Consider the following 15254-nt stretch of genomic DNA (forward strand, 5'->3'; position numbering starts at 1 on the left):
GCAGAGACATTACTTTGCCAACAAAGGTCCATCTAGTCAAGGCTATTGTTTCTCCTGTGGTCATATGTGGATGTGAGAGTTGGACTGTGAAGAAAGCTGAGCACCAAAGAATTGATGCTTTTGAACTGTGGTTTGGAGAAGACTCTTGAGAGTCCCTTGGACTGCAAGGAGATCCAGCCAATCCATCCTAAAGGAGATCAGTCCTGAGTGTTCTTTGGAAGGACTGATGCTAAAGCTGAAAGTCCAATACTTTGGCCACCTCATGCAAAGAGTTGACTCATTGGAAAGTCTCTGCTGCTGGGAGGGATTGGGGTCAGGAGGAGAAGGGGACGACAGAGGATGAGTGGCTGGATCGCATCACAGACTCGATAGACGTGAGTTTGAGTGAACTCCGGGAGTTGGTGATGGACAGGGAGGCCTGGCGTGCTGCGATTCATAGGGTTGCAAAGAGTTGGACACGACTGAGCTACTGAACTGAACTGAACTATAAGGGCCTTTGGGAAGATCACATTTGAACAAAGACTTGAATAGGTAAAGGAGTGAGTCATGCCAATTTTTCTGCAATTTGATTTTTAAATTTAACTCATTAACTTAGCAGGAATTTATTTTTGGTATATTATATATAAGAGGCTGTGATTTTTTTCCCCACAATGTGTATAAACCATCTCAACACTCTTCCTCTTTATTTTCAGAAGTTTAATTATGAAAGCTGAATCCATTTCTCCATTTACTGGTACGTTACGTATTTTTCAGACCATCTATTTGAAATTACCATTTTCTGGACCATCCTTTTCAAAAGCATTTACCAGTTCTTGAGGATTCTTCCCCTTTAGTATTTCTAAATCATCCTTTCCAGTTTTGAGATAAAATTCCACCCTTCCAAAAGGAAAACCACGCCTTCACTATTTTTGTATCTAGAACATCTGCCATAGAACATAGTCAACATAGAACTTTTAACAAACTTTTATGAAATGAATAAATGAATTTCAAAACTCATTTTGATGTTTTCACCTCTTATTCAAAGAGCGCCTCACACCCACCCACACGCACCCTGGTTCCCGTGATCTGGTTTCACAGTAAACATTACGTGGACATTTCAGTCTTTCACTACAAACCCACTATAAACACAGTAGCTTTGGTAAATAACTGAGGAAAAGAACAGCATCCTTCACAAAGCTGAGCCGCTCCCGTTGGAAAGGACATGGTTTGATTTGAACTATTTTATTTCCTTTATTTTACTCGGATAGGATTGCGAATCTGGATGGCCAGTCTTTAACTCCATCAAACCATAGGCTTTTCCAGTTCTGCGTTTATACCGTCTGTGCATCCATATGCCCCCCAGAACCAAGACGATGAGGGACAGCGGGGCAAGCATGATCTCCCAGGAGAACGTGGCGGCTGTAGGAAGAACAGAGACACATGAGCTGGGAACAAGCTCCTGCGGCCAAATGGGACACTGCTGTGCACTCTACAGAGAAGGACGCCCGGATCAAGAGTACTGAGAATGATATTGACGGCATTATGGAAACAAGGAAGGTAAACAGGAATTTCCTGGCAATCCAGTGGTTCACTAGAAAAGCCCCAGAAGCTGGGCGAGACTGAAGGCAAAAGGAGAAGGGGATGGCAGACGATGAGTTGGTTGGATGGCATCACCGACTCAATGGACATGAGTTTGAGCAAACTCTGGGAGACGGTGAGGACAGGGAAGCCTGGCGTACTGCAGTCCGTGAGGTCACAAAGAGTCAGACATAGTGACTGAACAACCAGTTCAGTCCAACTCCAAGCTTCCAGTGTAGGGGGCATGGGTTTGATCGCTGGTTGGGGAAGATCCCATGTGCCCCACAGTGGGTAAAGAAATAAATAACAACAACAACAAAGTCAGGTAGAACAAATATCCAGCAGAGAGAAGCAGTGTGGATTTCGGCGGGGGTGGGGCATGTGTCAAGGTCTAATTTTGTTCCACCTGCTGGACTGTATGCAGTAAGGGGTCTATCGAGGTCTTTGCTGGCTAACTGTGATGTGACCAGGGTATAATATGTCCTTTTCCAGGGAGCCTGGGTGTCAGGAAGAGTCAGTAAAGTAACAAAGGAAAAGAAAAATCTGGGATAAAGGAGCTTTAGGTGTCAAGATTATTGCCTGGATCCAGCTGTTTTTAATTCTGTTCCTTTGCAGCTCTGTGTTATGAAAATATAGGAAGCAAGTGTTGATTAAAAGTTAACAAGTGCTGCAGGAGAGGGATAAATTGGGAGGTTGGAATTGGCATATACACACTATATAGAATAGATTACTAACAAGGACGTGCTGTATGGCACAGGGAACTCTACCCAATACTCTGCAATAACCCATACGGGAAAAGAATCCAGAAAAGAATAGATACGTGTGTATGTATAACTGAATCACTGAGCTGTACACCTGAAAATAATACAACACCATAAACCACCTATACTCCAAAATATAATAAAAATTAAATTTTAGAAAGTTAACAAGTATATTTTAACACTTTAAAATGGTGACTTGTGGTATGTGAATAATATCTCAATAAAATAAATATAAAAGCACAAAAAAGAGTAAAGATGGAATTAGAGAAGGTGTAGTTCAGATGTAGAGAACAAATGTATGGATACCAAGAGGGAACAGTAGAGGTGGGGGATGAACTGGGAAGTTGGGATTGACATACATACACGATTGACACTGTATAAAACATGATTAATGAGAATCTACTGTATAGCACAGGAAACTCTACTCAGTGCTCCGTGGTGACCTAAAAGGGAAGAAAATCCAAAAAAGGAGGAGATAAATGTAAACATATAGCTGATTCACTTTGCTGTACAGCAGAAATTAATACATGGTAAAGCAACTATGCTCCAATAAAAATTGATGAAAAGGTTAATAAGTATATTACTTGTTAGATTCACAAAAGAGGCTCTGATTATTGATCACACATGGATGAGGAGGCCAGAATTCTACATTTCTGAGATACTATTTATCCTACTCTGCCGATTTTCGGGAAAAAACACATTCTCAGGCAATTTCTCCAGATGATTCTTGCATCTTAAAATTCCACAAACCGAGTGAAGCTTTCGTTTCTGGAGCCACTATTGGGAGGCACCTCTGAGCCCTGGTGGAAGCTTTCAGCTGTGAGCTCTGTGGTCAGTCAGGCTTTGGCCTCCCCCCGAAAGAATTTCACTGGGTAGGTCTGGGGGTGAACCCAGGATTCTGCATTGTCAACCAGTGGCTCAAGCAGGGCATGCTGGTGTGTACAGAGAATGGTTGCAGAGAAGTTACACTGTGTGGTCATTCCTGCCCTAAGGCTTATCCAGATCCTCAACTGTCCATTAAAAGCTTTCCTGATGTTTCAAGTTAAGGAATTCAGTGCTTTTCTCTGTATGGGAAGATGCAAGAGTCTGGGCTAACTAAAACCATCCTTTCCTATACATCTCAGCTTTCTGGGGCCAGTATCTGGTGGTTTTTCACATCCTCCCCCCACCCACCCCCAGCTCCTCCATGGTCACTGTAGGAAGTGGGTGCAGCCTGGTGGGGGCCTGGATCATAGGTATTGTTCTTTCTGGGTGCCCTCCAGAAGTAACTCTGAACTTAAAAAAAACTTGTCCGCAGCTGCCTCCTCTGCAAACACCCAAATGTAGGGGGGCTTGTGTTTACTGATTGTGATGAAGTCAGGGTAAGGTCCCCAGTGGGAATCACTTTGTCTCTTCCCTTCTTGTCCTTCGAGCAGCTGACAGACTACATCACTTATACCTCCCTTTTCTGCTCAGCACTCAAATACTGAGAAGAAATCAATCTTTCAAAGTGATTTTTTTTAATTTTGAAAGTTGCTCAGTTGTGTCCGACTCTTTGCAACCCCATGGACTATAACAGTCCATGGAATTCTCCAGGCCAGAATACTGGAGTGGATAGCCTTTCCCTTCTCCAGGGGATCTTCCCAACCCAGGGATCAAACCCAGGTCTCCCACATTCCAGGAGGATTCTTTACCAGCTGAGCCACGTCAAAAGGATAAATCAGGTTTTTCTTTCCTCCTTGTTTCAATGTTCTTCCATGAGCAGTGAGTTGATCTAGCTACAGTCTTGCACTTTATTTCCTAATGTTGTTGTTTAGTCACTCAGTTTTGTCCAACTCCTTGTGACCCCATGGACTATAGCCCGCCAGGCTCCTCTGTCCATGGGATTTTCCAGGCAAGAATAGTGGAGTGGGTTGCCATTCCCTTCTCCAGGGGATCTGCCCAACCCAGGGATCAAACCCCTTTCTCCTGCATCACAGGCAGATTCTTTACCACTAAGCAACCAGAGAAGCCCTATTTCCTGGTGACTGATGGCTTTAACCCTAAACCCACTTGAGCTCTGGGTACCTCCCAATCCCCAGTCCTGGGAGGATGAAGTTTCTCAACCTCAGGATGAAAAACCTCCTACCCGCCTCGAGGGGTCAGGGAAGCACACTGGCCCTGCTGATCCGGCAGAACCACAGGAAACACAGGGTTTGGTTTTGTTTTTTAACCTATCACAGAACCATTTTGTCTTTTTTCCAAAAAATCAGCTTCCTCTTTAAATTTTCCTTTGAGTATAATCTCCCAAAGCCAGCCTCCACCCTACCAAAAACATTCACAAATACGGAGAGATGTGTTTTCTGAGCTCCACTAACAGAAAACTCACAGATTCACCTAAGTAACCACCTGATGAACCAGGACCTTTGTTTCACATCCACAGAGCACCCAACACCTGTCTTTCCCTTTCATGACCCGCCCCCGAAATCCATACCTTCTTTGACCGTGGTACGAAGCGTCTGGGAACTCATCGTATTACGGACAACACATTTAAAATCCGTGTGCAAATCCTCTCTTCTGACAGGATCAAAAATCAGTGGCACTTCAATGTAGTTCTCATTGTTTTCTGAGTATGCCCTGAGTGAGAAAACAGTTCAACATCCGCTGTCAAAGGCCGGCTTGTCTTCTCAATGCAGACACCTACACATCCTCAGAGCTCCGCTGGACTTAAACTGATGGCACGATTTACCAAGTTAGGGCGACTTGCCATTACAGTTGTTATTTACTTGGGAGATTTTCTAAGCCTATTCCTGAAGATAAGAGTAACTCTCAAGATGCTGGTAGCTGTGATAGGATGCTTGTGACAATGCGAACTTACAGAAGCCAGCTTCTTTGGATAAACAGGTGAGGGGGCTCACTTTTTAAGGCTCTTGATGAACAATGAACCATTGGTGGGAACAGAAATGTCTAGTCTGGGGAAATTGGACTGCATGACCAGCCAATCATTTGCATATTGAAGGGAGGGAGGGAGTTTCCAGGAATCCCATCCTCCTCTGTGTCTGTTCTCATCACCATTCACTGCCAGCTCTCTGGAAGTTCAAGTTCAGAACCAAGGGCAGCAGACGTGGGGGAGGGCTCTAGTCAACATCACTGCCATTTGTAATGTTACAGGAATCCAAAGATGCCTCACATTATTTATTAGTACAAATAAAAATATCATGGCTGTGGGTCCACTAGGACTATTTTCTTTTTTCATCTATGGGGGAAAAAATAGGCTCCTGTAAGTAAATGGATAGTATGAGCAAGCTGGCATGTGGCATGTGAGTCCTGCCCAAACTTCTTGCAATGAGGATCCACAAGCAAAAGGTCGTGCTAACCACACCTAATTTCTATCCACTAAACTGCATCTAGAAAGGTCATGTTGGATAGATCTTTCCAAAAAGACAAGAATTTGGCAGGCAAAAATTCAGGCAAATTCAGAGTACTGACACTACAATTTAAAAATCCTTTATAAAAAATAAATAAAATTTAAAAATAAATTAAAATCCTTTATAATTTGGAATATGGAAGGGTCTGCCTTCCTCACACAAAAAAATGGTTCCCATTTACAAGGCGTGACTGTTCTGCGTTCAGAGGGAGAAAACGTTTTCCAGAGAAGGCTTATGAGAACAGAGTTCTCTCTTTCATAGCATCCTTCCTTAGAGACTGTGGTAGCTCACGGTTTCCTGAGAAATAGGCGGGGCTCAGATCCAGCTGCTACATCTCAGGGTCTCTTTAAGGGCTATGAAAATGTTGGACTCCTAGGTTGCAAAGTCAGGAATGGACACATGTTAGCTCAAAGTATTTGTTTGAAAACTGCAACACTCGAGAGAAAAACATTTAATTAAACAACTAGAAGAGGCAACACCAACCAAGTATTAGGCTGCTACTCAACTCATAGCATTACAAGCCTTGATTCTCAAGAGCAGTTGGTGATTCTTAGCAAAGCTCAATGTCAAACATGCTAAAAATCCAACAGATTAGAATAAAAATATATATATAGGTTTGTCCTGTGGTGTGTGTGTGTACGTCATATAGGATGGGTTGGCTAGGACACCGTCTGTACAAGGAAGTGACGTCTGCGGAGGGTCACAAACAGCTGCGCCCAGGGGACAAGGAAGATCCGCCCCATCACTTACTGGCGCTCGCCCTCGGTCACGCGGCCCCCGTGGTAGGCATCCTCTATGAAGGTGTTGTTGGCCGTCCACCACAGCAGAGTGGTTGTGTGTATGCCGGCTCCCAGAAACACCTTACATGGGATTGTCAGCCTGGACCCTGTGACAGCAAGACAGTGCATCAGACGTCAGAACCCAGCTGGCGGACAGGGGTCACGTGTCATGCGGAGTGAATAAGTCAGACAGAGAAGGAGAAATATTATATGACATCCCTTATATGTGGATGAGCAGTGGGCCTTTCACTTCTTCTCAGACACCCTCAACACACTATTATTTTTTCTTAGAAGGAATGTTAGTTCCCTTAAGCTTTCACCTTGAGCGTCAGTATTTACTAAGCATCTCCAGCTCCTTCCTCGTGGCAGATGGAAAGCCAGAAGCAAACAGCTTCCCAAGGCCACTGGGCTCCTACAGAGCATTCTGAAGTCCCAGGCCACCTTCCTCCACAGTTCATTCTCGCTGCCTCCAAAAATCCGGGTGTGTGTGTGCATTCTCTTTGCCCACTGCTGGTCCCGGCTCTCCTGTTTGCCCAGGGCGCTCTCCACCCAGGTCGTGCTCATCTGGGATTAACCCCTTCAAAGGTCACTGTGTTCTACATGCATGGTCCAAGAGGATGCACGCACCTCAGTGTTCACTGCAGCACCATTTACAACAGCCAGGACATGGAAGCAACCTAACTGTCCACAGAGGAATGGATAAAGAAGATGTGGTATATACATACAAGGGAATATTGTGTGTGTGTGAGTCGCTCAGTCGTGTCTGACTCTTTGCGACCCTACGGACTGTAGTTCGCCAGGCTCCTCTGTTCATGGGACTCTCTAGGCAAGAATCCTAGAGTGGGTTTCCATTCCCTTCTCCAGGTTAATCTTCCTGACCCAGGGATTGAATCTGCACTGCAGGCAGATTCTTTACCATCCGAGCCACCAGGGAAGCCCAAAGATGTGGCACATATATACAATGGACTATCACTAAGCCATAGAAAAGAACAAAATAACGCCATTTGCAGCAACATGGACAGACGTGGAGATTGTCATGCAGAGTGAAGTGAGTCAGACAGAGAAGGAGGAATATTACATGACATCCCTTATATGTGGAGTGTAAAAAGAAATTATACAAATGAACTTACAAAACACAAACAGGCTCACAGACTTAGAGACTGAACTTACGGTTGCCTGCAGGGAAGAAGCGGGGGAAGGGACAGTTAAGGAGTTTGGGATGAACAAGTACACACTGCGATATTTAAAATGGATCAAACAAGGACCTACTGCACAGCACAGGGAACTCTGCTCAATGTCATGTGGCAGCCTTGGGGGGAGGGGAGTTTGGGGGAGAATGGACACATGTATGTGTGTGGCTGAGTCCCTTTGCTGTTCACCTGAAACCATCACAACATTGTTAATTGACTATACCCCAATACAAAATCAAAACTTCTTTCAAAAGAAAAAGCCACTGCGTTTTACACGAAGGGTGCCTTCTACAGTTGTGTGATGTGATGGTCCTGAGTCCCTTGCCTCAATCACTCTAAGTTTTTTTTTTTAGTCACCAAAGTGGGGAACAAAAGAAGAAATCCTTCCCATGCGTATCGTCCTCGAGTGATGGGCCTCCCTGGGGCATGGCCTTTAGCCCCCCTGGCCCCACTTCAGGCTCAGAAAGCCTGCTTTTGTTCTTCCTGCACACCCCTCTGACCTTAAAAGATTTCTCAGGCAGCAGCAGCCCATTCAATCTGGCCACAAGTGACTCTGCCAGGCACATCCATGCGTGCAAAGCAACGGGGTGGGAGGTAAAGTTTTGTGGGCTGGGGAACATGGAGGAGCCAGGGTCAGCACTGACCTGGGTCCCCACATCCCCAGGCTTCCAGAAAGCTCTTCTGAGACCCAAGATAGCTGAGGCTTCCAGAGCTGCAACTCCGGTGTCAGGCCACAACCCCAGCATCTGCAAGAGCCCCCCTAGGCTCCATGGTCACCAATTAAAGTTTAAAATATAAATGCTAATTGCTCAGTTGTGTCCGACTCTGCAGCCCCACAGACTGTAGCCCACCAGGCTCTTCCATGCCTGGGCTTCTCCAGGCAAGAACACTGAAGAATACTGTTTGAACCACCAGGGAAGCCTCAAGAATACTGGAGTGGGTAGTCATTCCCTTCTCCAGGGCATCTTCCCAATCCAGGGATCAAACCCAGGTCTCCTGCATTGCAGGCAGATTCTTTACCATCTGAGCCACCAGGAAAGCCCTTAAAATATAAGCCTAAGACCAAACAGAAGAGATAGGTAGGTAGGTAGATAGATGAATGGATGGATGGATGGATAGATAAATGATTGATGGATCAATAGACATGTGATTGATAGATGGATAGATAGACAGAACTCTGCAGCCAGGGTTTAATAAATGAGCATAAGACCTAAAAAACGATTATATAAAAACAAACACACACAAAAGGTGCAGGCCTCACAGACACACAGGCCTGAGTCTGAACCCCAGCCAGACTCAACTGAAACTTTTTGACAGACGCTGAGCCAATGACCCCCACCACCCTCACCCCAGGCATCTTTTCTTCTGGAAAATGGGAGAAATAAGACCATCCCACAGGGTTGATGTTGGCATTGAAAGACATCTTATTAGACTTCACAGTGTTTGATAAGAAAGTGTGTGCTGCTGTTTATAATAGCCAGGATATGGAAGCAACCTAGATGCCCATCAGCAGATGAATGGATAAGAAAGCTGTGGTACTTATACACAATGGAGTATTACTCAGCCATTAAAAACAATACATTTGAATCTGTTCTAATGAGATGGATGAAACTGGAACCTATTATACAAAGTGAAGTAAGCCAGAAAGAAAAACACCAATACAGTATTCCAACGCATATATATGGAATTTAGAAAGATGGTAACAATAACCCTGTGTACGAGACAGCAAAAGAGACACCGATGTATAGATCAGTCTTATGGACTCTGTGGGAGAGGGAGAGGGTGGGGAGATTTGGGAGAATAGCAGTGAAACATGTATAATATCATGTATGAAACGAGTCGCCAGTCCAGGTTCGATGCACGATACTGGATGCTTGGGGCTGGTGCACTGGGACGACCCAGAGGGAGGGTATGGGGAGGGAGGAGGGAGGAGGGTTCAGGATGGGGAACGCGGGTATACCTGTGGTGGATTCATTTCGATATTTGGCAAAACTAATACAATATTGTAAAGTTTAAAAATAAAATTAAATTAAAAAAAAAAAAAGAAAGTGTGTGCTGGCCGGAACAGTGAAAGGGTGAAAAACGAAAACCTCTGACAAGCATTACCTCCCTTGACCCACTGACCTGATAGGAAGCGACAAGAAACTGTCTCCAGGGAGCCAGCAGGGCAGTCTGAGCCTTGGGTGTAATGCTAGCATTAGCCACATGTTGGTGAAGTGAATTATTAATGTTTTAAATACACCTCAGTTGCTGCCTGGGACATCATGCCATCAATTATTTCTTTCATGTAGTTAACAATGGCCAATAAATGTTCTGATTTTTTACATTGAGTGTTTTTGTTGGTAGAGTTTTCAAGAAGTTAAATATGCCTGCTTCTCAACAATGCCATTTCTATGAACATTTGACAAAGAGAAATGTTCGCTCACACTTGTTAATTCGCGCTGGGGTAACAACATTGTTATTTCTTGCAGGGAGGGTCTCCACCGAGACATGCATCCCCTAGGGCAGGCACAGTGGGTGACACGGGGGTCCCGGGGCCCCAGGTTTGAGATTGCAGGCACCCCCATGGGTCACATGGTCCTTACCCAGTGAGGCTGAGATGGTCTGGTGGGGAGAGATGATCACAGGAATAGTCTCCTCGTCTCTTTCTGAGAAAGACAGGAGGAAAGGAGATTCAATGAGGAAGCACTTCATTACGAGCTGAGGGTCAGGGTCTATTGTTTAGCTAATTAGCTAAATTCTCTTTTGCAGCAGAGCCAGACATTGTGAGTCTCGGCTTTTGTCTGGCAAAGGAAACCGGCTAGCCACAAAATTGAGGCTCTGTGGCCAACGCTTTTCCCAGAAGAGAGATTACTGGAAGAAGCCGCAGTTACACACATTCCTCTCGCAGATGTTCTATGCTCTGCGATAACAATTAACCATTCCACTCCCCAGCTTCCTGAACGAACCCTTAACAGGAATGTTCTCGATGTCCACGGGACGGGTGTTACTTCAAAGGCTCCTCACCCTAAAGTAGCCCCCTCCACACCTGCCACTAGAGTCCTGGAGTCACTTCTGAAAAATAAAAAAGGCACAGGACATCCAGAACCACCTGTTCGTGATGCTAACCCCACGTGTGTGTGTGGCTTTGTGCGACTCTATAGACTGTAGCCCACCAGGTTCCTCTGTCCATGGAATTTTCCAGGCAAGAATACATGCCCTCCTCCAGGGGCTCTTCCTGACCCTGGGATCCGACCTGAGACTCCTGCATTGGCAGGTGGGTGCCGCTGGGAATGGCCACCTGGGAAGCCTGTTAACCCCACACTGAGAGAGAAACGGGGTAGCCCAGCTTGGCCACCTGCTTGTAATTGAGGAAATCGACTCTTTGTGGAGGAATCAGAGCCCAGCTCCCCAAGAGGCAGTTCTCCCTGCAGCTTGAAGAAACTGGGCATCTAAACTGGGGCAGAAAGGACAGCGAAGGGTGGATGAAGGGCTGCCCATGTCCACCACGGCTCTATCCTCGCGTCTTCCACTAAAGAGCATCTGAAACCCTAGTGGGATAAGCTTTAGGCAGCATCCCCGGCGAGCCCAGAGAGCAGCCGGCTTCTCCATTGTGACCGAGATCACGACCAGGAGCCTGCGCCTCCCTCCAAGATCACAGGGCTGCTTCAGGGAGGCAGATAGGGGAGAAAGATGCCCCAAGGACGAGATACATCCGTGGGTCGAAACTCCAGGGCATGTCAGGATCACCTGGGAGCTTATTAAACATGGGTTGCTCATTGTTTCTTATTCAGTACGTCTGGGAGGAGGCCTGAGAGCCTGCGTGTCTAATGAGTACCCAAGTGATGCCGCAGCTGGCGGAGGACCACCCTAGAAAACGGCTGAGACATAGTGTGGTCGGGACACAGGATAATAGGTAGGTTGGCGCCCCCTCGTGTTCCTGTGCTGTATCACATGAACAGGATAACGGTGGAGGGGGGCGGGATTCTAGGGGATCCCCTCTGCGGGGGAGCAAGGGGCTGATGCGATTGAATCCTCACCAGACACAGAGATTTCCATTCATGGAAGACTCGATTTCCCCTGTAATAAGACTGGATCTCTGTATTCTCTGGGAGAAGAAAATCTTTTCCCTTTGTAGACTAATTATATGCCTGAACATAGTTTCAAAGCTCTCTGAAATGTCCGTGTGTGTGTGTGTGTGTGTGTGTGTGTGTGTGTGTCTGCTCACTTGCTCAGTCATGCCCACCTCTTTGCAACCCCATGGACTGTAGACCGCCAGGCTCCTCTGTCCATGGGATTCTCCAGGCAAGAACACTGTAGTGAGTTGCCCATCCCTCCTCCAAGGGATCTTCCCGACCCAGGGATCGAACCCTCATCACGTATATCTCCTGCATTGGCAGGCGGATTCTTTACCACTAGTGCCACCTGGGAAGCCCTGAAAAGACCCCGACTGTGTAGTTATTCAGCGTATAAAATTAAGAGAAGCATCACACTGTCCAGAGCAGGGGCCAGGACTTCACCGCTCGTGTGCCTCTGCACCAAGCTTGATGCCCAGCACGTAGGAGGCGTGGAAGAAACAGTGAACAAACTTGACTTGCTACTTGGTGCTGTTCACACATCATTTTCAGGTAGAACTCATGTAAACCAATGCGCACCCTTGCTATTTCAAACCCTGGTTTCAAGAGCCACAAGACACTCTTGTGTGTTAGTCGCTTAGTTTTCTCAGTCGTGCCCGACTCTTTGTGATACCCTGGGCTGTAGCCCACCAGGCTCCTCTGTCCATGGAATTCTCCAGGCAAGAATACTGGAGTGGCTTGTCGTTTCCAAATCCAGGGGATTTCCACAACCCAGGGATTGAACCTGGGTCTCCTGCACTGCAGGAAGATTGTTTACCGTCTGAGCCTTCAGGCTAGACATGCTTGGGGAAGATCAAAAAAGAGAGATTTTTTCACCAGCTATACCAGTGTATAGACTTCTCATTAAAAACTCCAAAAAATCCTAGTATCCTAGAATTAGGAGAAGGAAATGGCAACCCACTCCAGTATTCTTGCTTGGGAAATCCCATGGACAGAGGAGCCTGGTGGGCTACAGTTCATGGGGTCACGAAGAGTCGGACACGACCCACCAAGTGATCACGCATGCACATCCTAGAATTAGACACAAAGTTGTGGCAACTGGGTTCTGATGACTGGCCCTTGAGGTGCAAGCCTTCCAAACCGACCTTGCAGAGGGACCTTCCAAGTGAACTCCTGTTTGGCTCCCTCTATTGGTGTATATTTTAACTTCAGACTTAGAACCCTGTCACCTACCCAGGGATTCACTGTTCATAACATCACCCAGCTTTCTATCCTTCCAAGTGTCTTATAAGCCTGGTGCCAAGAGATTTGCCATATCTGTTTTCCTCTCATACCAAAGACACTCAAAGAATTCTACGTGAAATCAAACCAATTGAAATCAAAGCAATTTTCCCTCAATTAAAAATATTTCTTTAAAAAAATCAATCAAGAAATAACAACCTGGGGGTAAAAAAGAGTTCTACGTGAGCCCTAATTTTTTCCTTCCATGCTTGTTGCTGAACCAGGGTACAGAGGTTTCTTGACGGCAAGTACTCACTCTTAACTCGGAGTTTGATATTCCTGGTGATGTTGTATTGCCTGCCTTTGTGGGCATACGTCATGGCACAGGTATAGTAGCCTGCGTCCTCCATGGACACATTGTTTACGAGTAAGCGAGTTCCCCTCACATTGAGAAACTTCTGGTTGTCTTGATCCAAAGGGACAGAATCCTTAAGGGAAAATGGTTTTCAAAGTTACACTGTATCCTTGTATATGTATGGCTGAATCTCTTCATTGTCTACCTAAAGCTATCACAATATTGTTCATCGGCTATATCCCAATGCAAAATTATAAGTTTTTTTAATAAGTTAAACTATATTCTAACTGATATCTCAAAAGCTATGAACAGCATTGGTATTGTGCATCACTATTGAATTTGCAACCCAAGAATCACCCTGGTATTTACTTCGCAAATATTGTCCTTTGAGGCGTGGTTTTATCTGTATTTTGAGGAGAGGGAGTTTGTTAGCATATAAAATAAAATGGCTGGATTGAAAAGAATGAAATAATGCCATTTGCAGCAACATGGATGGGGCTAGAGATTGTCATACTGAGTGAAGTAAGTCAGAAAGAGGAGAAATATCATATGGCATTGCTTATATGGGGATTCTAAAAAGAAATGATACAAATGAACTTATTTACAAAAAAGAAATAGACTCACAGACCTAGAAAACAAACTTATAGTTGCTGGGGGGAAGGATGGGGGGAAGGATAGTTAGGGAGTTTGGGATGGACATGTGCACACAGATATATTTTAAATGGATAACCAACAAGGACCTACTATTTAACACAAGGAACTGCTCAATGTCATGTGGCAGCCTGGATGGGAGAGGCGTTTAGGGGAGAGTGGATACATGTTATATATGGCTGAGTCCCTTTGCTGCCCACATGAAACTATCACAAGATTTTTGTGAACTGGCTATACCCCAATACAAAATAAAAAGTTTGTAATAAATGGCTGGGTCTGTTTAACCACAAGGTTTAAAGCACGTTTGCTTCAGCACAATGGGAAAAAAAGAAACTATCTTCTTTGAAAAAGTAGGCCATTAAAATATAGATATATTTATGGCCTAACTGCTGCCTATAGGCCCTGGGAAACATCCAGAAAGGAGTGCTGTGATGTAGTCACGGTGAATGCCCCCAAGAGTTGATGTTGCAGTAATCACATTAAGAATCATTTCTAGTTAAAGAGTCAGGAGAGATGGAGAAAATTTTGTAAGAGAAAACTGAGTGTGAGACATGAAGCCGCACTTTGGACAAAGGTACTGCAGAGCAGAGCAGGGGAAATACTTCACAAGCACAAAATGTTCTCAGGAACATCTCTTTCAAAACCATGACGATTGCAATCGTCAGATAGAAGCCTGAGTCAGTTCACAGACTTATTCTGAATGAGAACATGGGCATAACTGGAGGAGTTTGTCAGCCACATGACTCATTAAGTCTAATTGAACAATATACTTAATTAAAAACAGACTTCATCATTCCCGACACATGTTATCAAATATGAACAAACCCAAACAGGGCTCAGATGGTAAAGAATCTGCCTGCAATGTGGGAGACCGGTTTTGATCCCTGGGTCAGGAAGATTCCCTGGAGCAGGAACTGGCAGCCCACTCCAGTATTCTTGTCTGGAGAATTCCACGGGCAGAGGAGCCTGGCGGGCTACAGTCCATGGGGTCCCAAAGAGTTGGACACGACTGAGCGACTCACACACACACAGAGTGTGGGTTTCTGATTAGTGTACTTGAAATGTGAACAGTCTCTAGTGTGTTGATTAAGTTTAAAAAGTTAAAACAGGGCAGAGCCACATGGTTCTTCCAGGGTCTACAAGTCTCCAGGGTTCCCTGTGTGCCAGGGATGTGTGTGTTCTGGCCTCCACGATCAGAGGTCAGACTTCACCCTCTGCCAGCTGAGTGACCTTGGGCACAGTACTCGCATTTGTGTGTCTCCCTCTCCTAATCCATAAAACGGAGATGTTAACAGCCCC

The 15254-nt window shown here is 45.4% G+C and overlaps 1 protein-coding gene across 2 annotated transcripts in view; it reads right to left on the reverse strand.

Moving 5' to 3' along the window:
• Positions 1-406: 406 nt before the first annotated feature.
• IL1R2 (interleukin 1 receptor type 2) overlaps positions 407-15254 on the reverse strand; it is a 39211-nt gene continuing 24363 nt past the window's right edge. For both annotated transcript variants that reach the window (XM_005892326.3, XM_070380173.1), the window contains exons 5-9: positions 13266-13437; positions 10259-10321; positions 6455-6590; positions 4771-4913; positions 407-1398 (exon numbers count right to left, since the gene is read on the reverse strand). In XM_005892326.3, the coding sequence (XP_005892388.2) occupies positions 1217-1398; positions 4771-4913; positions 6455-6590; positions 10259-10321; positions 13266-13437 (696 nt within the window). In that variant the 3' untranslated portion in view covers positions 407-1216. The remainder of the gene's footprint in view (positions 1399-4770; positions 4914-6454; positions 6591-10258; positions 10322-13265; positions 13438-15254) is intronic.

Source organism: Bos mutus, chromosome 11 (assembly GCF_027580195.1).
Source record: "Bos mutus isolate GX-2022 chromosome 11, NWIPB_WYAK_1.1, whole genome shotgun sequence".
Lineage (NCBI taxonomy): Eukaryota > Metazoa > Chordata > Mammalia > Artiodactyla > Bovidae > Bos > Bos mutus.